The sequence below is a fragment of the Pongo abelii genome, chromosome 3 (genome assembly GCF_028885655.2).
Source record: "Pongo abelii isolate AG06213 chromosome 3, NHGRI_mPonAbe1-v2.0_pri, whole genome shotgun sequence".
Lineage (NCBI taxonomy): Eukaryota > Metazoa > Chordata > Mammalia > Primates > Hominidae > Pongo > Pongo abelii.
Window position 1 is genome coordinate 19,834,561 of NC_071988.2, and position 23,715 is coordinate 19,858,275.

Below are 23,715 nucleotides of genomic sequence, written 5' to 3' on the forward strand. Positions count from 1 at the left end.
CTCAATTAGGTTGATAATACAGATCTAATATATATTTACTTTTAAGAGTATTCAATTCTATTATAAATGATAGAGTAATTGGTAAACAGGTGAAACCTTTTAAGATGTTTTAAGCATAGATAAGTAGCAAGTAGTTTGTTAGACACAGGCAGAATTCTTGAGATGTGTTAAAGAGAGGTAAGAATTGAAGAACAAGAGATACTTAAGGTATCCTAAATATCTGGGTAATAAATATTCATGATATAAAAATATACAAGAAGCACTAACTATTTAGGATATGTTCCATATACATGAACACTTAATAGCCATAAGGTCTTAATTTGGCACCCACTAGTGACACCTATTCTGGCCCCAGGTGTCATCTGTGCAAGAAACACAAATGAAACCCATTACTACTTATCAGGCTATACTTGTGACCTGGCACACTTGCACCTGTCTCTCTCCAGTAGTGCAAGTTCATGTCATTGGCTGTTGGCCCTGGGCACCTTTTGTCTGTGGGGCCTCTTGCTCAAAACTCAATTCTGGGGAAGGCTCGTGAGGCAAAGAGAGACAGGACATAGGCACACTGAGCATGCCCAGGATTTAGGGAGTGTGGTCTTTCAACCCCATTTGCATCCTATCCTGCGTGGTTAACTTACCCCTTCCCTTTCCCTTTACTTCTCGCTGTGTTTTAAATTGGTTTAATAAAATGTGTAATACGAGTATCTTAATTTGGTCTGTGGACCTTGTTTCCTGGATAGTATGCCTCAAAGTGCATTTGGAGACCCCACCATTGCGTCAGGTCATTCCACAATCCCCATGATTGTAAAATTGCATTTCCTTATGGATCACATGCTGTGGGGAAAAGAAAGGCTTCAGGCTAAATATTGAAACATGGGTTGGATATATTTTCTTTGTATCTGATTCCAGCCATGACCTTTATTCCATTCATAGTATTTATTAAGATGCCAGCAGGAAACAAGGGTGTAATCTTTATGTGTTATATATTTACTTTGGAGCTTCACCATAAACTATTTCTATCCCAAATTTTTAATTATACATCTTTCTTCCACTATATAAAATATTTTGGATTTCCTCAAACTTTTCAAATTAATAATTGCAATTAATATTTTAAAGTTAAGAAATGAAAATGGTCCAAATTACTGCGATGTTGGTGAGGCATCCCTTACCTCTTTAGTGATGTAGCCATCTTTATTTATGTCATACAGATTAAATGCCCAATTGAGTTTTTCTTGTACTGTCCCTCGGAGCAAAATGGAAAGACCTTTGATGAAATCCTAAAAAGAAATAAAAATTCAATTTTATATGACATTTAAAAAAAAAAAGCAAAGAAATGATGGAAGTAAGGGCTACAACCCTCTGGATTTTGAAGCATTTATTTAGCAAAATGATTGATATGTTATTGGTTGTCTATTTTTCAGACTTCTCTGTGGGCATAAATCACTCCTTAGTCTTAACATTTTCGTATTCCAATTGGAAAGTGAGTTAAATCAATGGTTGTACTGGAAATTGTACCAATGGAAACCCACACAGCTAGAGGCTTGAGTATAAGTGGTACTGGCTTTCTACGGCAAGTGCACATGATTTACTAAAAGAATCTAATAATAGTTTTTTCAGAAAAATACAAGTGCACACATAACACACTTCAATGAAACAACGTTTGCTAATAAGAAATGTGGCTGTCCATAAAAGATAAACCAATTGTGGTCTTTAATTAGAAATCCAGTTATAATTTACATGTGGACAGTGGGTAAGAGCATGGAGCTGGAGAGGACAGACTGCCTGGATTCACCCTCCAGCTGTATTACTGGATGGCTTTATGTCTTCAGGCAACTTAACATCCCTTTGCCTCAATTTTCATATCTGTAAAATGGAGCTAATAATAGTATCTACCTCTTCACAATTTTATGAGGATTAAAAAAGAGGCTGCTTATAACAGTCCTTAACAAGGACATTGGCTATGTAAGTTTTCGTTAAGTAAATGGAGCCCTCAGTTTGTATCCTGGTTAAGCTGGTTTGATTGCATTGCAGACTGGCCAGATTAACTTGATTAAATTCATTTAGATTTTTTTTTTTTTTTTTTTTTTGAGATGGAACCTTGCTCTGTTGCCCAGGGTGGAGTGCAGTGGCACGATCTTGGCTCACTGCAACTTCCACCTCCCACCTCCCAGGTTCAAGCGATTCTTCTGCCTCAGCCTCCCGAGTAGCTGGGACTACAGGCACCTGCCACCATGCCTGACTAATTTTTGTATTTTTGGTAGAGATGGGGTTTCACCATGTTGGCCAGGTTGGTCTTGAACTCCTGACCTTGTGATCTTCCCACCTTGGCCTCTCAAAGTGCTGGGATTACAGGCATGAGCCACCACGCCCGGCCAGATTTGTTGTTGTTACGTACAGCAGGGTTAACGTTACAATGTGCTGTATTCAGTTTATAATCCACTTTTAGGTAGGAATGAAAGCAGAGGGGAAATCCAAAAGTCTTCTGGGTGAATTTGCATCGTATCTCCCTTTCTCACATTCCTTCCTTTTATAGCTGTATTTCTGTCTGAATTTCTCAAAATGTTTTTTCTTTTTTTAATAAGTAACATCCATATAGTTCAACGTTTAAAAATTGTGTAAGTTGCCTGGTGAAAAATCTTTCTTCCCTTCCTGGACCCAGCCACCTGTTCCTTTTAGTCATAGACTACTGGAATAAATAGTTTGTATTTACTTCCAAGGAATTTTTGTGCATACACAAGTATAAGATATATTTGTTTTACTAGCTAAAAGACTTCTATACTTTTTTTTCCACTTAAGCATAAATCAGGGAAACAATTTGAGTTTCCATTGTATATGTAAATGCATCATAGTTTATTTAACCAAATTGTTCTTTTACATTTTTTCTCATTGTTATTTCTAGGTATTTTAATATTTCTGTTGCTGTTGTAAATGAGATACTTTTTTCTATCATATATTCTAAATTAGTTGTTTGTATGTATGAAAGCCATTGATTTCTGTATGATAATTTTGTACCGTGTCAATTTGCTGACACCATATGTTGGTTTTCTTCTGGGTTTTCATGTATGCAATATTAGCTGCAAATGGAATTAATTTTACCTTTTTTTCCTAATTTTTATATGTTTACTTTTTTCTAATTATATGGCCTAATATCTATAGAACAATGTTACATAATGAAAATGATAATAGATATTCTTAGTTTTTTCTTGAACTTGAGAATATTTCAATTCACTTTTAAGCATGATACTTACTTTTATCATGGTAAAGAATTATACAACCATTCTACTTAAGCAAATTTATCAAGAATGGCCACTGACCTTTTTTGGCAAAAATGAAAAAGACAAAAACAGAAATAATTGTCAAATTCATATTGCAAGGGACCCTGAATAGCCCAGTCAATTTTAAGAAAGAAAAACAAACTTGGAGGACTCACACTGCCCAATATTGAAACTTAGTACAAAGTTACGTTAATCAAAACTGTGTGGTACTGGCATAAAGACAGATGTATAGAACAGTAGAATAGAATTGAGTCTAGATATAAACCAGCTGTGTGTGGCCAACTGATCTTCAATAATGGTGCCAAGACCATTCAATGGCTATGGAGAGAATAGTCTCAACATATGGTGCTGTGGCAACTGGATCACCATACTTAGTCTGCTTCCCATTGGCATGCAGGGTAGAATGTCAAGTGAGAGAAAAACAAGATTCCAAAGAAAGCCACAAGGAATTCTGATATTTGTCAGGCACAGAGAGGAGAAGCTGGCAAAGCGTCTTGAAAAGAAGTTGCTAAAGAAGTGAGTCAGGAGAACAGAGCATTTCCCTAGGAAAGGATTGTTCATTTTGCTGCCAAGGTTGGAAAAATGTTCACCAGACCAGCAACATGGAGGTCACCAGCAAGTGATAGGGAACGGTCCAGTGGAGTAGGAGTGAAGAGTAATTTTTAATGAGGAGCACTTTGAATACTGAAGAGAAGAATCTAAAAAGAGTAAGTCAGAAATGGGCTGTGCTCCTGAGAAGGTGAGGAGGATCCAGAACACGGGTAGATGGGCCAACCTGAGAAGGGAGTTGATACATGAGACAGAAGGACCTGGTGTGGATGCCAGTAGCTGCTTTGCAGGTGGGAAGATGACTGTGTTTCTGTCCGATAGCTTTAGTGAGTGTGAGCTGTTTGAGAGTGAGGAGCCTGGTAGAAGAGGTAAGAATCTGAGGTTTGAGGAGAGAGGCAGAAGCTCTGATACTAAGCAATAAGGTGATATGCAAATTAGAGAAAGGGAGACCTCCCTCAAATTATTTCCCTGCCATATTTTAGAAAATTATTTATGACATAGAATGTAGTTCAATTAAAAGGTAATGACAGCCCTTGGAGGTGTGAGTGTACATCTTGCCCAACCAGCAGGCTGGGGATCATGGCTCATGCCTGTAATCCCAGCACTTTGGGTGGTGGAGGTGGGAGGGTTGTTTGAACCCATGAGTTTGAGAGCAGCCTGAGCAACGTAGCCAGATCCAAATTAACAGCAAGAACAACAAATTAACTGGGTATGGTGATGCACACCTGTTGTCCCAGCTACCTGGGAGGCTGAGATGGGAATCGCTTGAGCCCAGAAGGTCGAGGCTATAGTAAACTATGATTGCACCACTGTGCTGCAGCCTGGATGACAGACCAAGACTCTGTCTCAAAAAAAAAAAAAATCCTTAGCTTTTTCAGAAGGTATAAAATATAAGTTGCAGAACATAGAGCCTTATTCAAGGAAGATTGCTGAGCAGTTTTGAAAGGCTAGATGAGGTTGATTGTTATCAATGTAAACCATATTTTTAAAAAATTCACAACATAGTAATATGTCATTAATTGTAAGGGGAGCTGGCTACAGGGTCTTCGAAAACATGCTTAGAGTATTGGTTCTCAAAATATAATGTGCAACACAATCACCTGGGGAGCTTGCCAACAGATTTATGGGACCTACTCCAAGAATTATGGTTCATTAGGTTGTGGGACCCTAAAATTTACATGTCTGACATGTTCCAAGGGGAAGCCTGTACTGCTTCCAGGGATCACACTTTGAGAACCACTGGCCTACAGCACTCATCACTGGCATTGACCTCACCACCACACAAAACAGCAGAGAAACAATGAAAGATTTAAAGATAGCACTTTTGGGGAATCCCCCCAAGATGGCTGCATAGGAACAGCTCCAGTCTACAGCTCCCAGCATGAACAACGCAGAAGACGGGTGATTTCTGCAATTCCAACTGAGGTACCAGGTTCATCTCACTGGGACTTGTTGGACAGTGGATGCAGCCCACAGAGTGTGAGCCGAAGCAGAGTGGGGCATCGCCTTACCCGGGAAGCACAAGGGGTTGGGGAATTCCCTTTCCTAGCCAAGGGAAGCCATGACAGATGGTACCTGGAGAATTGGGACACTCCCCCCCAATACTGTGCTTTTCCAACAGTCTTAGCAAACGGCACACCAGGAGATTATATACCACACCTGGCTCAGAGGGTGTCACACCCACAGAGCCTTGCTCACTGCTAGCACAGAAGTCCAAGATCGAACTGCAAGGCAACAGTGAGGCTGGGGGAGGGGCGTCCACCATTGCTGAGACTTGACTAGGTAAAGCAGCCAGGAAGCTCAAACTAGGTGGAGCCCACTGCAGCTCAAGGAGGCCTGCCTGCCTCTGTAGACTCCACCTCTGGGGGCAGGTCATAGCTGAACAAAAGGCAGCAGAAACTTCTGCAGACTTAAACATCCCTGTCTGACAGCTTTGAAGAGAGTAGTGGTTCTCCCCGCAGGGAGTTTGAGATCTGAGAACAGACAGACTGCCTCCTCAACTGGGTCCCTGACCCCTGAGTAGCATAACTGGGAAACAGCTCCTAGTAGGGGCCGACTGACACCTCATACAGCCAGGTGCCCCTCTGAGACGAAGCTTCCAGAGGAAGGATCAGGCAGCAACATTTGCTGTTCTGCAGCCTCTGCTGGTGATACCCAGGCAAAGAGGGTCTGGAGTGGACCCTGGCAAACTCCAACAGACCTGCAGCTGAGGGTCCTGACTGTTAGAAGGAAAACTGACAAACAGAAGGGAATAGCATCAACATCAACAAAAAGGACATCCACACCAAAACCCCATCTTTAGGTCACCATCATCAAAGACCAAAGGTAGATAAAACCACAAAGATAGGGAGAAACCAGAGCAGAAAAGCTAAAAATTGTAAAAATCAGAGCACCTCTTCTCCTCCAAAGGAACGCACCTCCTCGCCAGCAACGGAACAAAGCTGGATGGAGAATGACTTTGACCAGTTGACAGAAGTAGGCCTCAAAAGATCAGTAATAACAAACTTCTCCGAGCTAAAGGAGGATGTTCGAACCCATCACAAAGGAGCTAAAAACCTTGAGAAAAGATTAGACGAATGGCTGACTAGAATAAACAACGTAGAGAAGACCTTAAATGACCTGATGGAGCTGAACACCATGACACGAGAACTATCTGATGCATTCACAAGCTTCAGTAGCCATTTCGATCAAGTGGAATAAAAGGTATCAGTGATTGAAGATCAAGTGAATGAAATGAAGCAAGAAGAGAAGTTCAGAGAAAAATGAGTTAAACAAACAAAGCCTCCAAGAAATATGGGACTGTGTGAAAAGGCCAAATCTACGTCTGATTGGTGTCCCTGAAAGTGACAGGGAGAATGGAACCAAGTTGGAAAACACCCTTCAGGATATTATCCAGGAGAACTTCCGCAACCTAGCAAGGCAGGCCAACATTCAAATTCAGGAAATACAGAGAATGCCACCAAGATACTCCTTGAGAAGAGCAATTCCAAGGCACATAAATTGTCAGATTCACCAAAGTTGAAATGAAGGAAAGAAAGTTAAGGGCAGCCAGAGAGGTCGGGTTACCCACAAAGGGAAGCCCATCAGACTAACAGCGGACCTCTCGGCAGAAACTCTACAAGCCAGAAGAGAGCGGGGGCCAATATTCAACATTCTTATAGAATTTTCAACCCAGAATTTCATATCCAGCCAAACTAAGCTTCGTAAGTGAAGGAGAAATAAAATCCTTTACAGACAAGCAAATGCTGAGAGATTTTGTCACCACCAGGCCTGCCTTACAAGAGCTCCTGAAGGAAACACTAAACATGGAAAGGAACAACTGATACCAGCCACTGCAAAAACATGCCAAATTGTGAAGGCCATTGAGGCTAGGAAGAAACTGCATCAACTAATGAGCAAAATAACCAGCTAACATCATAATGACAGGATCAAATTCACACATAATAATATTAACCTTAAATGTAAATGGGCTAAATGCTCCAATTAAAAGACACAAACTGGCAAATTGGGTAGTCAAGACCCATCAGTGTGCTGTATTCAGGAGACCCATCTCATCTGCAGAGACACATAGGCTCAAAATAAAGGGATGGAGGAAGATCTGCCAAGCAAATGAAAAACAAAGCAGGGGTTGCAATCCTAGTCTCTGATAAAACAGACATTAAACCAACAAAGATCAAAAGAGACAAAGAAGGCTATTACATAATGGTAAATGGATCAATTCAACAAGAAGAGCTAACTATCCTAAATATATATGCACCCAATACAGGAGCACCCAGATTCATAAAGCAACTCCTTAGAGACCTACAAAGAGAGTTAGACCCCCACACAATAATAATGGGAGACTTTAACACCCCACTGTCAACATTACACAGATCAATGAGACAGAAAGTTAACAAGGATATCCAGGACTTGAAATCAGCTCTGCACCTAGCGGACCTAATAGACATCTACAGAACTCTCCACCCCAAATCAACAGAATATACATTCTTCTCAGCACCACATTGCACTTATTCCAAAACTGACGACATAGTTGGAAGTAAAGCACTCCTCAGCAAATGCAAAAGAACAGAAATTATAACAAACTGTCTCTCAGACCACAATGCAATCAAATTAGAACTCAAGACTGAAACTCACTCAAAACTGCACAACTACTTGGAAACTGAACAACCTGCTCCTGAATGACTGCTGGGTAGATAATGAAATGAAGGCAGAAATAAAGACGCTCTTTGAAACCACTGAGAACAAAGACACAACGTACCAGAATCTCTAGGACACATTTAAAGCAGTATGTAGAGGGAAGTTTATAGCACTCAAAGCCCACAAGAGAAAGCAGGAAAGATCTAAAATCAACACCCTAACATCTCAATTAAAAGAACTAGAGAAGCAAGAGCAAACACATTCAAAAGCTAGCAGAAGGCAAGAAATAACTAAGATAAGAGCAGAACTGAAGGAGATAGAGACACAAAAAACCTTTCAAAAAAATCAATGAATCCAGGAGCTGGTTTTTTGAGAAGATCAACAAAATTGATAGACTGCTAGCAAGGCTAATAAAGAAGAAAAGAGACAAGAATCAAATAGATGCAATAAAAAATGATAAAGGGGATATCACCACTGATCCCACAGTAATACAAACTACCATCAGAGAATACTATGAACACCTCTATGCAAATAAACTAGAAAATCTAGAAGAATGGATAAATTCCTGGACACATACACCCTCCCAAGACTAAACCAGTAAGAAGTTGAATCCCTGAATAGACCAATAATAGGCTCTGAAATTGAGGCAATAATTAATAGCCTACCAACCAAAAAAAAGTCCAGGACCAGATGGATTCACAGCTGAATTCTACCAGAGGTACAAAGAGGAGCTGGTACCATTTCTTCTGAGACTATTCCAATCAATAGAAAAAGAAGGAATCCTCCCTAACTCATTTTATGAGGCCAGCATCATCCTGATACCAAAGCCTGGCAGAGATGCAACAAAAAAGAATTTTAGACCAATATCCCTGATGAACATCGATGCAAAAATCCTCAATAAAATATTGGCAAACCGAATCCAGCAGCACATCAAAAAGCTTATCCACCATGATCAAGTGGGCTTCATCCCTGGGGTGCAAGGCCGGTTCAACATACACAAATCAATAAATGTAATCCATCATATAAACAAAACCAAAGACAAAAACCACATGATTATCTCAACAGACGCAGAAGCCTTTGACAATATTCAGCAGCCTTTCATGCTAAAAACTCTCAATAAACTAGGTATTGATGGGACGTATCTCAAAGTAATAAGAGCTATTTATGGCAAACCCACAGCCAATATCATACTGAATGGGCAAAAACTGGAAGCATTCCCTTTGAAAACTGGCACAAGACAGGGATGCCCTCTCTCACCACTCCTGTTGAACACAGTGTTGGAAGTTTGGCCAGGGCAATCAGGCAGGAGAAAGAAATAAAGGGTATTCAATTAGGGAAAGAGGAAGTCAAATTTTCCCTATTTGCAGATGACATGATCGTATATTTAGAAAACCCCATTGTCTCAGCCCAAAATCTCCTTAAGCTGATAAGCAACTTAAGTGAAGTCTCAGGGTACAAAAATCAATGTGCAGAAATCACAGGCATTCATATACACCAATAACAGATAAACAGAGAGCAAAATCATGAGTGAACTCCCATTCAGAATTGCTTCAAAGATAATAAAATACCTAGGAATCCAACTTATAAGGGATGTGAAGGACCTCTTCAAGGAGAACTACAAACCACTGCTCAATGAAATAAAAGAGGACACAAACAAATGGAAGAACATTCCATGCTCATGGGTAAGAAGAATCCATATCATGAACATGGCCATACTGCCCAAGGTAATTTATAGATTCAGTGCTATCCCCATAAAGCTACCAATGACTTTCTTCACAAAATTGGAAAAAACTACTTTAAAGTTCATATGGAACCAAAAAAGAGCCCGCATTGCCAAGTCAGTCCTAAGCCAAAAGAACAAAGCTGGAGGCATCACACTGCCTGACTTCAAACTATACTACAAGGCTACAGTAACCAAAACAGCATGGTACTGGTACCAAAACAGAGATATAGACCAATGGAACAGAACAGAGCCCTTGGAAATAATACCACACATCTACAAGCATCTGATCTTTGACAGACCTGACAAAAACAAGAAATGGGGAAAGGATTCCCTATTTAATAAATGGTGCTGGGAAAAGTGGCTAGCCATATGTAGAAAGCTGAAACTGGATCCCTACCTTACACCTTATACAAAAATTAATTCGATGGATTAAAGACTTAAACGTTAGACCTAGAAGAAAAACGTTAAAACCCTAGAAGAAAACCTAGGCAATACCATTCAGGACATAGGCATGGGCAAGGACTTCATGCCTAAAGCACCAAAAGCAATGGCAACAAAAGCCAAAATTGACAAATGGGATCTAATTAAACTAAAGAGCTTCTGCACAGCAAAAGAAACTACCATCAGAGTGAACAGGCAACCTACAGAATGGGAGAAAATTTTTGCAATCTACCCATCTGACAAAGGGCTAATATCCAGAATCTACAAAGAACTTAAATTTACAAGAAAAAAAAAACCCATCAAAAAGTGGGCAAAGGATATGAACAGACTCTTCTCAAAAGAAGACATTTATGCAGCCAAAAAACACATGAAAAAATGCTCATCATCACTGGCCATCAGAGAAATGCAAATCAAAACCACAATGAGATACCATCTCACACCAGTTAGGATGACGATCATTAAAAGGTCAGGAAACAACAGATGCTGGAGAGGATGTGGAGAAATAGGAACACTTTGACACTGTTGGTGGGATTGTAAACTAGTTCAGCCATTGTGGAAGACAGTGGTGATTCCTCAAGGAGCTAGAACTAGAAATACTATTTGACCCAGCAATCCCATTACTGTGTATATACCCAAAGGATTATAAATCATGCTGCTATAAAGACACATGCACATGTATGTTTATTGCTTCCCTATTCACAATAGCAAAGACTTGGAACCAACCCAAATGTCCATCAATGATAGACTGGATTAAGAAAATGTGGCACATATGCACCATGGAATACTATGCATCCATAAAAAAAGGATGAGTTCATGTCCTTTGTAGGGACATGGATGAAGCTGGAAACCATCATTCTGAGCAAACTATCACAAGGACAGAAAACCAAACACCGCATGTTCTCACTCATAGGTGGGAATTGAACAATGAGAACACTTGGACACAGGAAGAGGAACATCACACACGGGGGCCTGATGAGGGGTCAGGGGGAGGGGGGAGGGATAGCATTAGGAGAAATAAATAATGTAAATGACGTGTTAATGGGTGCAGCACACCAACATGGCACATGTATACATATATAACAAACCTGCACATTGTGCACATGTACCCTAGAACTTAAAGTATAATAATAATAAAAAATAAAATAAAAATAAAGATAGCACTTTTAAGTCAAGTGTGAACTTGTGTTGTTTGCCTCCCTAGTAGGTCCCAAATTTCCATTTGGTGCTCCATGATGTTCTGTGGAAGTTCACTCTATTTCTGAGTCTAGTGATAGAGCCATGACCTGGGCAAAGTCAGGAAGCACATTTTATCCCTTTGGCCGGACAACTGGATTTGTGGTTGCCATTTGACTAAACCTAGTCCAAGTCTAAGAATGACTCCCCAGACTCAGACTCTTGCTAGGAATGGTAGAACAGAGATGTGCTTCTTTCCTTGCTCAACAGGAGCAATGAATCATGGAGCCAAGGAGCTGTGGCCTCTTCTTGCAGCCCTACAGGGTCCAACCTTTAGGTTGTAGCCAGCCCCATCTCTGGCCTTTTTGTTGCTGTGAACCAATGAAATTACCATTTTTTTTTTTTTTGTCACTTAGTGTATCCTTTTCTAGTATTTGTGAACAAAAGTATCCTGATTCACATGGTGACATCTAATTCACATGTTCTTGAATACTGTATATCCTGAAACAATTTACATTAAAAGATAGCTATGGACTTAGAGTACCTCTCTCTTTTTATCCTGTGGGTTGATATCAGTAAAGAGTTACTCAAAACAGGAATGATATCTTTCCGTGCAAAAGAAAAATGAGAAACTTAATGTGGCTTATAAGATTTTTGCTCCGTGCTTTTCTGAGTTGTAATTGAAGTCTCAAGTAGGAAGTGGCAAACTTAACAACAACTCTCAACGAGTACTTTGCACAATTACTTTACTTGTAAATGTGAAAGGAGGTTATATCTGTTCCCTAAAGTACAAAAAATGATAAAGGGTTGGGGAGGTCTGTACCGAATTCTGGTTTCCATTCTCTTATTATCAAGGCAAAAGGAGGAGAAAGGCATAGAGATTTGACTTTATAATAGCCTAGACTTGTTCAGTTGTGGATTCTCTTCATCTGCCAAACCTTTAATGAGTGCCTCAGTGCTGGCCACTATGCTGGGGACATTAATCCTCCTGACTCCCCTGACTCCCTGCCAAACAAAGACTGCTATGGTTTAGAATGATGCATTTGCATGTAGTTGCCTTACTGGGTAATGAGATGACCAATGTCATTATTAATTGGCTTTGTTAGAAAAATTCCCCCAACTAGTGTAAATTAGTTCAACCGTTGTGGAAGACAGTGTAGCGATTCCTCAAGGATCTAGAACTAGAAATACCATTTGACCCAGCCATCCCATTACTGGGTATATACCCAAAGGATTATAAATCATTCTACTATAAAGACACATGCACATGTATGTGTATTGCAGCACTATTCACAATAGCAAAGACTTGGAACCAACCCAAATGTCCATCAATAATAGACTGGATAAAGAAAATGTGGCACATATACACCATGGAATACTATGCAGCCATAAAAAAGGATGAGTTCTTTGTGGGGAATGAAGCTGGAAACCGTCATTCTCAGCAAACTATCACAAGAACAGTAAACCAAACATTGCATGTTCTCACTCATAGCTCGGAATTGAACAATGAGAACACACGGACATAGGGAGGGGAACATCACACACCAGGGCATGTCGGAGGGTGGGGGCTAGGGGAGGGATAATATTAGCAGAAATACTTAATGTAGGTGATGGGTTGATGGGTGTAGCAAACCACCATGGCACATGTATACCTTATGTAACAAAAGTGCACACTCTGCACATGTATCCCAGAACTTAAAGTATAATTAAAAAAAAAACACAAAAATCCCCCAACTGATAACTGCCATAATTAACATCTAATAACTACTGAGCACATATTTGGTGCCAGACACAGAGCCAAGCCCTTTACTGACATTATGACTTTTTCGTTTTTACATTATCTTATTAAGTAGCTTTGATTGCTGATGTTTTAGCAGTAGGAACGCTAAGGTTAAGAGGGCTAAGTACTCAGCCTAGGGTCTCAGAGCCACTGGGTGGCAAAATGGAGATTAGATCCCATCATAGCAAATCCAGGGCCCCTCCTATCATATTTATTCTGCCTTTCAGGTTTAAGCAAATTAAATGGAAAACTCCCATTACCCTTTATCGTAGAATCAGATGGTCTCTCTACTGTACCTCTCAGTATGCTATTGCTATTATTCAAAATGTGTTCATTCCCTAACCATTTGTTTTCTAGAGATTTCCCAGGTAGCTAATCAATTTAGAAAAGTGACTGCAACAGCCTAGTTTTAAATTTGATTTTCATTCAAACTTTATTAATTTAGCCATTAGTTTTCCTTTAAAAGGAAAGGCATTTTACCAACATGCATATCATATATAATCATTACAACTAATTTGCCAAATTATAATCAACGTTCATTGCAATTACTGGTATTTTACATAAATATTATAAAAGCAACGTTATGCATGGTTCCATATCATTAACACCAGACTAAATTTACATTAAAATTGGATATAATGTGCCCTAGGAAATTGGTGGTATATTTCTGATACATAAGTAATTTCAAGTAATGGAATCACTAATAGTTTTTGCCTTACTCATCCTCTGGAAGCCAGCTATAAAAGTTTGTATTAGGTGAACTATATTAGGTAAAACCTTTGGCTTCTATATTATAGGTAAATGAAGACTGTGCTGGAATTAAACTTGTTTCTAAAGTGAAGCAAACACAAATACGACATTATCATGAAATGACCAAAGTTACTATCATGGAGTGACCTAAGCTGCCATTAGCAAAAGAAACATTGTGGAGACTGGTACCCAGGACACTCTTCCCCCAACCATCTCCTCTCCCTCCACTAACTGCTGCTTCTACATGCAGGATAAACCCGCCTGCCCCATCTTGACTTAGTTCATTCCCTCACCTTAGTTCATTCCTTTTCCACTCTCAGCTTTTATTTTTCTCTTCTCGGTGATATTTCTCACTTAAGTTATGGGAGATGACCTTTTGGTATTCCTGGCCCAGAATCTTTGCAATTGTGGTACCCAGTCTGCATGAGCATGCCTGCCCCTGTTCATCCTGCCCCTGTGGCAACTGGCTGGATGACATTGCAGAAAGCTGCACCCTATTTTTTTCATCTTGACTCCACAAAGCCATTTCACCCAGATAGCTGCCTACGCTTATATGAACTTTTCTTTTAAACATGACAGTTCTGTTGGAATACAATTCTACCAATTTTGTTTTAATTTCTTTTGAATTTGTTTCATGCTTCACCTCCAATACCTTTACTGGAGTTCAGGCTTTCATCAGCCCCTGTCTGCACTCTTGGAATACTTAGCTGCTAATTACACTCCATGTTTCCAGGAATGTAGCTTTGATAAATTAACATCCCTGCCAAAAATTCTACAAAGGCTCCTCATCTCCTACAAGATAGTCCAATCTCCTGCCTAAGACATGTCAGCTTCCGGCCTCTGTCTCCTTCCCCAACCTTCGCCCTTGGCTCTCTAATTGTGTATTCCATCTTCTTGATGATTTACTCATGTTTTTCCTTGGTTCCCAGGCCTGATGTACTCTGTCCAGCCTCTGCCCCACTGTCCATTGCTTCCCATCCCATCCCAAGCATTTGTTCTCTTAAGGAGCTCCCGACTGTCCTTTAGACAGTCCATCAATTGCACTGAGCAGGCCTCCCTGCTACAGCCCCTTTTGTGCCGGTACCATTTCCTTGCTGGCCTCATTCATCATCTGCTTCCCTTTATCAGAGCTCTCATCAAAATTTCTGCTCATATTTAAGATGCATCCTTCCTCACTTCCAAAAATAAATGCATCTTCCAAATTTTATATATATATATATATATTCCATAAGTAAATATATATGTATATATGGAAAAGAGAAACTAGAATCACAAAGCAAAATCTGTATAATGCTACTTCTGAGACCAACCACAACCAAATCAGAACGTAACAAATAAATGAGGTATACATTTTTCACATATTTTCCCTAACAAAAATAAAAGCCTTCACAGCTGATCAGAGTTCATGTTGGGTTTATTCTCCTAATATTTAAATCAATATACTACAATTTATGATCTGCTATGTACCATTTGAATCATATGAATTACATATATATATATATGAAATACATATATAAGCTATGTAAATATCTAGAACATTTTATTTTACTAGATGCTTATACACAGTAGTTCATGAAGGAAATTAAATACTTTCTAGCCGGGCATGGTGGCACGGGCCTGTAATCCCAGCTACTCAGGAGGCTGAGGCAGGAGAATCACTTGAACCTGGGAGGCAGAGGTTGCAGTGAGCTGAGACTGTGCCACTGCACTCCAGCCTTTATGACAGAGCAAGACTCTCTCTCAAAACAAACAACAAACAAACAAAAAAAAACGTTCTCTATAGATCACTTAAAGTTTGTAATTTAAATAGAGATTTCCTCGTAGAATTATCAGGCTGGTGAATGTAGTCTTTTTCTACATTTAATTTCTTGCCTGTGTGCCCCACTTATTGAGACTTCCATAACGGGACTTTTGACTTTATCATCTTTGTATTTCCAAGGTCTACCACAGCAACTGGCCCATAAGGAGGTGTCAGTAACTGTTAGTTAACTCATTTGCCTTCCAGGACTTTTCACATGTAGTTGAAGAAGTGGACTCTCCTTGTATGAGCCGATATAAAGCATTAGAAAATAAAGTAAATGCGGCTTGCAATTTGTACATCTTTTGAAAGATAATTTTTGGCAATTACATGAGAGAAAGGGAGTGTCCTTGGGCTTTATTTCCCCTGAGCAAAAATAATCATCACCAAACTCACATTTTCCCCCTAAAAAGACTAAATAGTCAAATGATATGAAAATAATCCAGGGCTTACCTCGAAACTCACAGCTCCATTGTGGTCCGTATCAAATGCATTGAACAGAAAGTGTGCATATGTTGTAGAGTCTGAAATGGTAAAAAGGGAGTATCATTAAGTCAGTGTTTCCATGTCCTACATGAGACTTGGATAGCAGTCCAAGCTTCCTTTGATCCAGAAGAATTAAGTCTGCCTGCTTTAGTTTGTGCTTTCTTCACAACTGCTTACCCTCTTTCTATAGAGGACTGGAGTTTGAGATTCACAGGAGTGAGCAACCTACATAGAGTCCATTGGTGACAAACATTCTCTATGAGTTTCTGGCTGGCAATGCTGTAGTCTTGGGTGATGAGATTAACACTGGGACAAGAAATGGTCCCATAGGTGGATGTGAAGATTGAGACTTGTCTGGAATTTGCTTAGTGTTTGGAAGAGACCATCTCTAGAAGGAAAGTACTAAAAATACTACCAATGAGACAGAGACGAGTTGCTATTATTAGTGTCTCTGTCATTATTAGAACTTTCCTCATTGTTACAACTCAGAAAATGATATTGGGAATTAGAGAGGGTGAAAAACATACCCAAAGTCACACAGTGAAGAAGGAGTAAATCTGGGACATGAACTTAGGTCTTTCTGACTCTGAGAACCAGGCTAGCCCACAGCCAGTACCAGGCTAGCCCACAGGCAGTAAAGTTGTCTGATGGATTGGGGTCAGTGGTGACTTGGGAAGTTTCTATGGCTGTGTTGGAAGGGGACTGGGTGGTCCTACATGTTCCTAGTTGTATGAAGTTGCATGAAGTAGGGAGCCCCTACTCTGTCTGGGTCCTGGGTGGGATTCAAGGATCTGGGTAATGATGGACAGGTATGTCTTCTGAAGTCTAACAGGTCTTCTTAGTTTGCTTCTGTTGGGTATTCTTCCCCTCTCATTTTTCCTTCCTTCCTCTCCTGTTTCTCCTTTGTCTCCTTAATCTCTGGGCTTTCTGCCATTTCATTTAAAAGTCTGTATTTTTTCCTTATTGTTTTCTGTTCTGAGTGCCTAGCTTTCATTCCTTAGGGTTTCTTTGCTTGACCCTTGATAAAATTTACATTATTATTTTCAGTGTTGCATCTCATGGGCTTTAGCCTTTTATCTTAACCTTTTTTGTCTTTTCAAAATAAAATGGTAACCTTTTAGCTCATTGGCTCTAGCCTTTTATCTTCTGTTTGAAATCTCATCTATTTCTATTTTATAACTTTTAACCTTTATTGGGTTTTAACTTATCATTGACTTACTTTTTACTTTATGAATTGCTTTTTATAGGCTGTCAAGAAGCTAAGTCATAGTAACAGGAGTACAGAATTGCCCTCCCCAGACAGACCTCCTCAGAGGTCATCTAAATTCCTCTCCTGGCTCTCAGGGCTCACAGCCTCCTTACAGGTTGTTTTTCCTGAATGCTTCAGTGTAGTAATTAACACTACTGAAGGCTATACATTTCATGAGGTAGACTATACACTCAATTTCTCAAAATGACAGTGGCATCTTCGCTCATCTCTCACCTTTTTAATATGCTATGAGGAACTACTAATCTTTAAACACAGGAATTACCAGCACCGTTTTCAGTTAACTAACCAAGCACCAAAATTGGGTCTAAATAACATGTAACACTGTGACATCTAGAGTGGATATCCATCCAGTATTGATAGATTGCAGGAAGAAATTCTTTTGCATATGGAGCCAGAGGTTTAATTACCATAAACTTAGTTCTGTTGTTGGGAAGCTCCATTATAGAGTTATCAAGAATTGGCAGCCTATTTCAACTTACAAAGTTGTTTTGCTCTCAACAGTACTTTTTCACAGACTTTTTGAACTATATAGTGCCCTCTGGAGATGTGAATTGATCGATGGTGTGTTAAACTGATTTTCGGAGGAGGAAAAAAAAAGAGATTTTGCATATTTTATAATGAGCTTCATTAAGCAAGTCTCTAGTTACCCTGTTTTTACAATCAGAGTAAATGCCTTTACCTTAGCAAGCAGTACTCACCGTGAATAATGACTCAAAACAAATGATGTTTGCTATTTTTTTAATCAAAAAGAAAAAAGATAACATGGGCATATGGTAATTACTATTCTTCTCAAATGGAGTTTTTCTAGCTTAAAGCTTGACATGTGGGAATTATGCTCTCAAGGTTTACACTAATGTGGTACAGAGGACATCCTGTTCTTCTAAATGTGCCTCGGCGGTTCTTTTAGAAGTTACAGCAGCTTCCCAGTCTGGACAATCTATGCACAGAGGTTTTGGTAATAGCATAGTGGAATCACACTGCCTGAATTTGAATCTCAGCTTCACCAAAGATTAAGTGCATGACCTCAAGCAAGTTGTTTTACCTTTGCGTGGCTCAGTTTCCTCATCTACAAAATGATAACAATATCAGTATGTACTTCATAGAGTTTTTTTTTTTTTTTTTTTTTTTGAGACAAAGTGCTGCTCTTGTCCCCCAGGCTGGAGTGCGATGGCACGATCTCAGGTTACTGCAACCTCCACCTCCTGGGTTCAAGCCATTCTCCTGCCTCAGCCTCCTGAGTAGCTGGGATTACAGGCACCTGCCACCATGCCCGGCGAATTTTTGTATGTTTAGTAGAGACAGGGTTTCACCACGTTGGCCAGACTGGTCTCGAACTCCTGACCTCAGGTAATCTGCCTGCCTCGGCCTCCCAAAGTGCTGGGATTACAGGTGTGAGCCACCACGCCCGGCCTTCATAGAGATCTTATTAAGTTTAAATGACTCACTATTTGCAAAGTGTTTAGAAATAATCCTATATACTTATTAAAATTTCAATAAATATTAGCTATTATTATTTCCTAGGCAAGCCACTTTTATTTCAACTACCTTAAACACATGTGATCAAATCTTTTACAAATGTAACATCTTTTCACCTTAAATAACTTTCTGTTTTTGTAGGATTTCTGTTGTGTGTCTAGGTGACGAGTTCTAATTTAATGCAATTTTCCGCTCAATAAAAGACAAGAAAATTATGTCCTAAAAAGCAATGGTCCTTCTGATGGAGTTTGGATTTCTTCTGGCAAGCACTTGAAGACAGTGGAAAGTTTTAAAGAAGAGGAGTGAAGCTACTTGCTTTGATTGGGTGAGAGAAAGAAGCAAAGGCATAGGAATGTCCAGCTAGGCAGAAAACTGGATAAAATGATGAAAAGAGAAACTGTCTACAAAAGCATCTATGGTTCTGGTTTTACTTGACTGTGTTCTTAAGTACTCAATAAATATTTGTTAAAAGAGTGAATAACTGACTTCTTGGAATCTAGATTTCAGTACGGTCCAGGGCTTAAAAGATATAATAACGATCTCCCTTCTCTGTCTATGTGACCTCTTTGTGATCACATTTCTTTACATAACAGAAACAGTTACTGAGTTTGTTAAGCTGAGATTGCCTCAGTTTCTTATAATTTTACTTGTGAAGCTGAAAAATAAATGTTGAGATTTTATAGTTGAGCAACAAAATTTACAGATTCTTAGGGTGGGAAGACATTTTGGATATTATTTAGCATTGTATTTACATTGAACAAAGGTAAAAATAGGGACTTTTAGTGACATACTGAGGTCACCTAGTTAGTTCATGGTGGAGTTGGCAATGAAATCAAGATATTCCTATACCATCTCTTAGAAAGCAAGGATACTAGAGTAGAAAAAAACTCTAGGATTCCTTTGGTGTGACTCCTACATTTTACAGAGGAACAACCTGAGGCTAAGAAAAGTAAACTACTCGAGGTTACATACCTTGGTGGTGGCAGTCCATCCACAAACTCTGAACTGTCTTAGTCCAAAGTTCTTAACCCAATTATATCGAGAACACAGTGAATATAGCAAATAACCCTAGAGTTCGTTCTTCATAGTATTTGAACAAACACACTTGATTATCATGCCCCAGGTTTGTAGAATGAAATCAATCTGGTTTATTTCTTTTTCCTATCCCACACCTCTACTCCCACTGAATTCAAGCACGAAGAATAGAATTAGCTTCATGTATTTGAATATACAATTCATGACATCGTTACTATGGTCAGACAAGTTCATACGCGTGAATAGTAGCTTCTGTCAATAAGCCCTCTGTAAATCACCCTGAAAATTGTTAGAAATACTGTCCTAGGACAAGAAGGATATTCAGTGGGTGAAGTCTTTTTTAAATTTTATTTTAATCTTTATATCTACAGAACTCATCTGACTCAAGTGCCTTGCATACAGTGGCTGCTTAATAAATGTTTATTGACAGATTATTCTGACTTGAGCTCATTTGTTCATTCATTCATTCATTCATTCATTCATTCAACAGCTGTTTATTATATATCTAGTGTAGACAACATAAGTGCATTCCTACAACATGAGCAAGAATAGCCCAGGAAACTATGATTTTTATGGGCTTTAAAAATGTTTAGTGAAATAAAAGCTTACACACTAAAGCTTCTGTTGTATGTGGAGTTTAAAAAGTTTTTGTGTAACCGTATAGGCAATAGCACCAACAAACCGTTTCCTCTCTGCTTGCCTTACAGTAGACATACTTTATCCCCTGCAAACAAGAGGCTTTTGTTCAATCCAGTTTTTTCTGACATCCAGCTCACCAAACAAGTTGGGTTTGATAAACTGTTTCACAAAGCGATAGAGAAAGCTAACAGCCTGACACAATACAAATTGCAGAGAGTTCTGTAGATAAGACAAAGCACTTTCCTGGAGGAAATGGTGAGATGTTGTGATTTATGGACCCATCAATGTTACTGTTCATAATGAGAAAACCTGTTGCATTCAGACTATCATCCTGAATAAAGGATGACTCCGTGGAAGTGTAAGGATGGCCATCACATGAATTCGCCTGCCATCAGAGATCACGTTCTTCCTTAGGACATTTTTCCTTTTCTGGCCTCATGTAAGAAACAATTTGTATGTATGATATTTTTAAAAATGCAAAGCAAATCATAATTCTTTAAAATATTTCATTTCCTTCAGCAATGCCTCATGTGGTCAGATTTCTGCATTCAATTAACATGAATAATCAAATAATTGTTAAGAGTGTAACAGTAATTTTTTCTCAAATCCCTAATCCCTTTGGATTTTGTGAGAGGAATCCTTTGCAAAATAGATGTGCTCTGTTTAAGAAGATGTTCTCTAATGCAGAAATGTTATTTTTCAAATAAAGATATAAATTTAATGTGGAGCTGTATCCAAGTTTAGTATGTAATAACTTGATTTCAAATGATCGAAAAATAACTTAAAGATTTTCATGTGCATTGGTGCTTTGATATTAATGACTATTAAGATGTTGGTAGGCACTCAGATAGATAGTAAATATAATTTTTCTTTAAAAAATCTGTGGGTTTTAAACAATTTAGAAAAATATGAGGTAGTTAATTCCCCAAATTAATCTCTCATTAATGCAGACAGTGAACTCATTATAATCTTGGCATCAGGTACTATAACCAATACCTGTCTGTGGTTTGTTAGAAGGGCTCTCCCCTCTGCACTGTAGTAATGAGATGGGGTGGGAGAGTTGTCATCCAAAGTATGTCCAAATTAATAACAGTCTTCCTGTGTTTTCTTAGAATTCTAATTTAATTCTTTTTTTTTTTTTTCTAATTTAATTCTTTTAAAAGTCCATCGAAAACAAAAATTTGTTTTGACAAGTTAGGCACAAAATTGTTTTAAATCCACTAAACTAGCTAAAACCAAATGGATTAAAACCCCAAAGGAAATCTGACTTTTGTATGAAACAACTAATACTTAAGTGCTGTACACTTTTCAAAGAGCCTTTTATAGATATTATTCCACTGTACAGTGATAGCCACCATGTGAGGTGGGTGTCATTCATTCATTCATGCAAAAAGCATTTATCAAGTGCTATTACTTGTCAGCCACTGTCCCATGACCTGTGGATACAACAGTAAACAAAGTGGAGAAATCCTCTGTTCCCCTGGAGCTGACATTCTAGTGAAGAGAAAGACAGAAACAACAATAGTACAAGTGAAATATATATTATAGGATTGTCTCGAGTGCTGAAGAGAGACATAAAGCAGGGGAAGGGGATGGGGAATGTTCAAGGTGTTGTAATTTAAGATAGAGTGATCAGGGCAAGTCTCATTGAGAAGGTGGCATTGGCGTAAATGCAAAGGTGATGAGATATTGAGATAGATATTTGGGAGAAGAGAATTTCAGGCAGAGGGAACAGCAGGTTCAAAGGCCCAGGAGCAGCATCATGGCTGGTGTGCTGGTGGGATGGCAAGGGGGCCACTGTGGCTGGGTGGAGTAAGTTGAGTGGGAGAATGGTGGAGGATAAGGCAGAGAGGGGACAAGAGACAGTGGTCACCACTTGTAGGCCAATCTGTAGGTTGTGGCTTATGTTCTATGGAATGGTATGGTTTTGAGCAGAGCAGTAACATGATTTGCTTGCATTTTAACGGGATCACTGACTCATTTTAAGACTAGACCATGGTTGGGGGAGGGGTCATCAGAATCAGAAAAGTCATTTTGGAGACTACTGTGTTTATTTTGGCAGGAGATAACGGTGGCTCCTTTAAATAGAAAGTAGTAAGAAAAAAAAAAAAAGTGTTGGCAAGGTCAATGGCAAAGTCAACTCTGGCCATAATCACAGAGAGAAACAATTGTCCCCTATGTTGAGTAGACGTCAAAGTTGAAAGGAAGTACTAGATGGTTCTCTCCTGGCTTGAGATAAAACCTTCTTCCTGAACTCCTGATTCATGGACTCCACCATCCCATCCCATCACTATCTTTTTCCTCCAAATCTGAATCCTATTTATCTCTTTTCTTTTCTATCCTAAAGCCATTAACATCTCCTTCTTCACCAGCTTCTTCCCTGTGTATAAACAATGTCCAATCTTTTCTACATTAAAAGATAAAGTCTTCCACTGCTATCTGCCCAGCACTATGATCAGTTTCCTCCTCATCACTTCACTCTTCCAGCAAAGCTCTTTGTAAGTGCTGTCTCTATTGGTTGTCACTGTTTTCTTCTCATCGTCCTTTTCACCCTCTGCAATTTGGCTTCTGCGCTCCACTCCCTAGTACTTCATCCAGGGCACTTGGGCTGTCCTGATCATGTCCAACAATGACTCCCATATTGCCACATCCCAAAGAGACCTTCTGATCCTTACCTTACTGGACTTTATTGTTTCATTTCTGAACTATCAATCTCTCGTGTTTATATCCATACACTGTTCATTCTCCGTCTCCTTTGTGGATGCCTTTTCCTTATGGTTCTTGACATGTGTTCTGGAGTTTCATGCTGGCCTCATGGAGCTCACCACCTTTTATAATTCCCCCAGTAACCTCATCTGCATCATGGATTTAACCACTACTTCTTGATTAATAATTCTCAAATCTCTGTCTCTTTCTCTGACTTGTCCTCTGAGCCTCAGATTTGTACCAACTTCTTGTTGAGTCTAAATCCCCACAGGCACCTCAGATGTAATTTGTCCAAAACTGAGATTATCCTCCTACTCCTGTAAAGAGTCACCTGGTGTCCATGATAGAATCCTGGAAGGTATCACAAACTCCTCTCTTCATCTCTTTATGCCACAGGAAGTTAGTTCATCACTAAATTCTTCTATTTTTGTCATCTAAATATGTCTGTAATCTGTCCCCACTTCTCAATTTCTCCTA

General features: G+C 39.2%; 2 protein-coding genes across 23 annotated transcripts in view; one reads left to right on the top strand and one right to left on the bottom strand.

Moving 5' to 3' along the window:
- The window catches only part of PACRGL (parkin coregulated like), a 53,014-nt gene extending 33,675 nt beyond the window's left edge, over window positions 1-19,339 (top strand). For 16 of the 17 annotated variants that reach the window (XR_008524982.2, XR_008524976.2, XR_008524973.2 and 13 more), the window contains one exon: window positions 19,000-19,339. The gene's annotated coding sequence lies outside the window, so the exon portion shown is untranslated. Of the gene's footprint in view, window positions 1-3,672; window positions 11,298-18,999 lie in introns of those variants that run through there. The other variant, XR_008524977.2, reaches the window with a different exon arrangement.
- Window positions 1-23,715, bottom strand: part of KCNIP4 (potassium voltage-gated channel interacting protein 4) — a 1,214,435-nt gene that overhangs the window by 4,810 nt on the left and 1,185,910 nt on the right. For all 6 annotated transcript variants that reach the window (XM_063723206.1, XM_054553355.2, NM_001133764.1 and 3 more), the window contains 2 exon segments: window positions 16,080-16,150; window positions 1,170-1,277 (listed from right to left, as the gene is read on the bottom strand). In XM_063723206.1, the coding sequence (XP_063579276.1) occupies window positions 1,170-1,277; window positions 16,080-16,150 (179 nt within the window).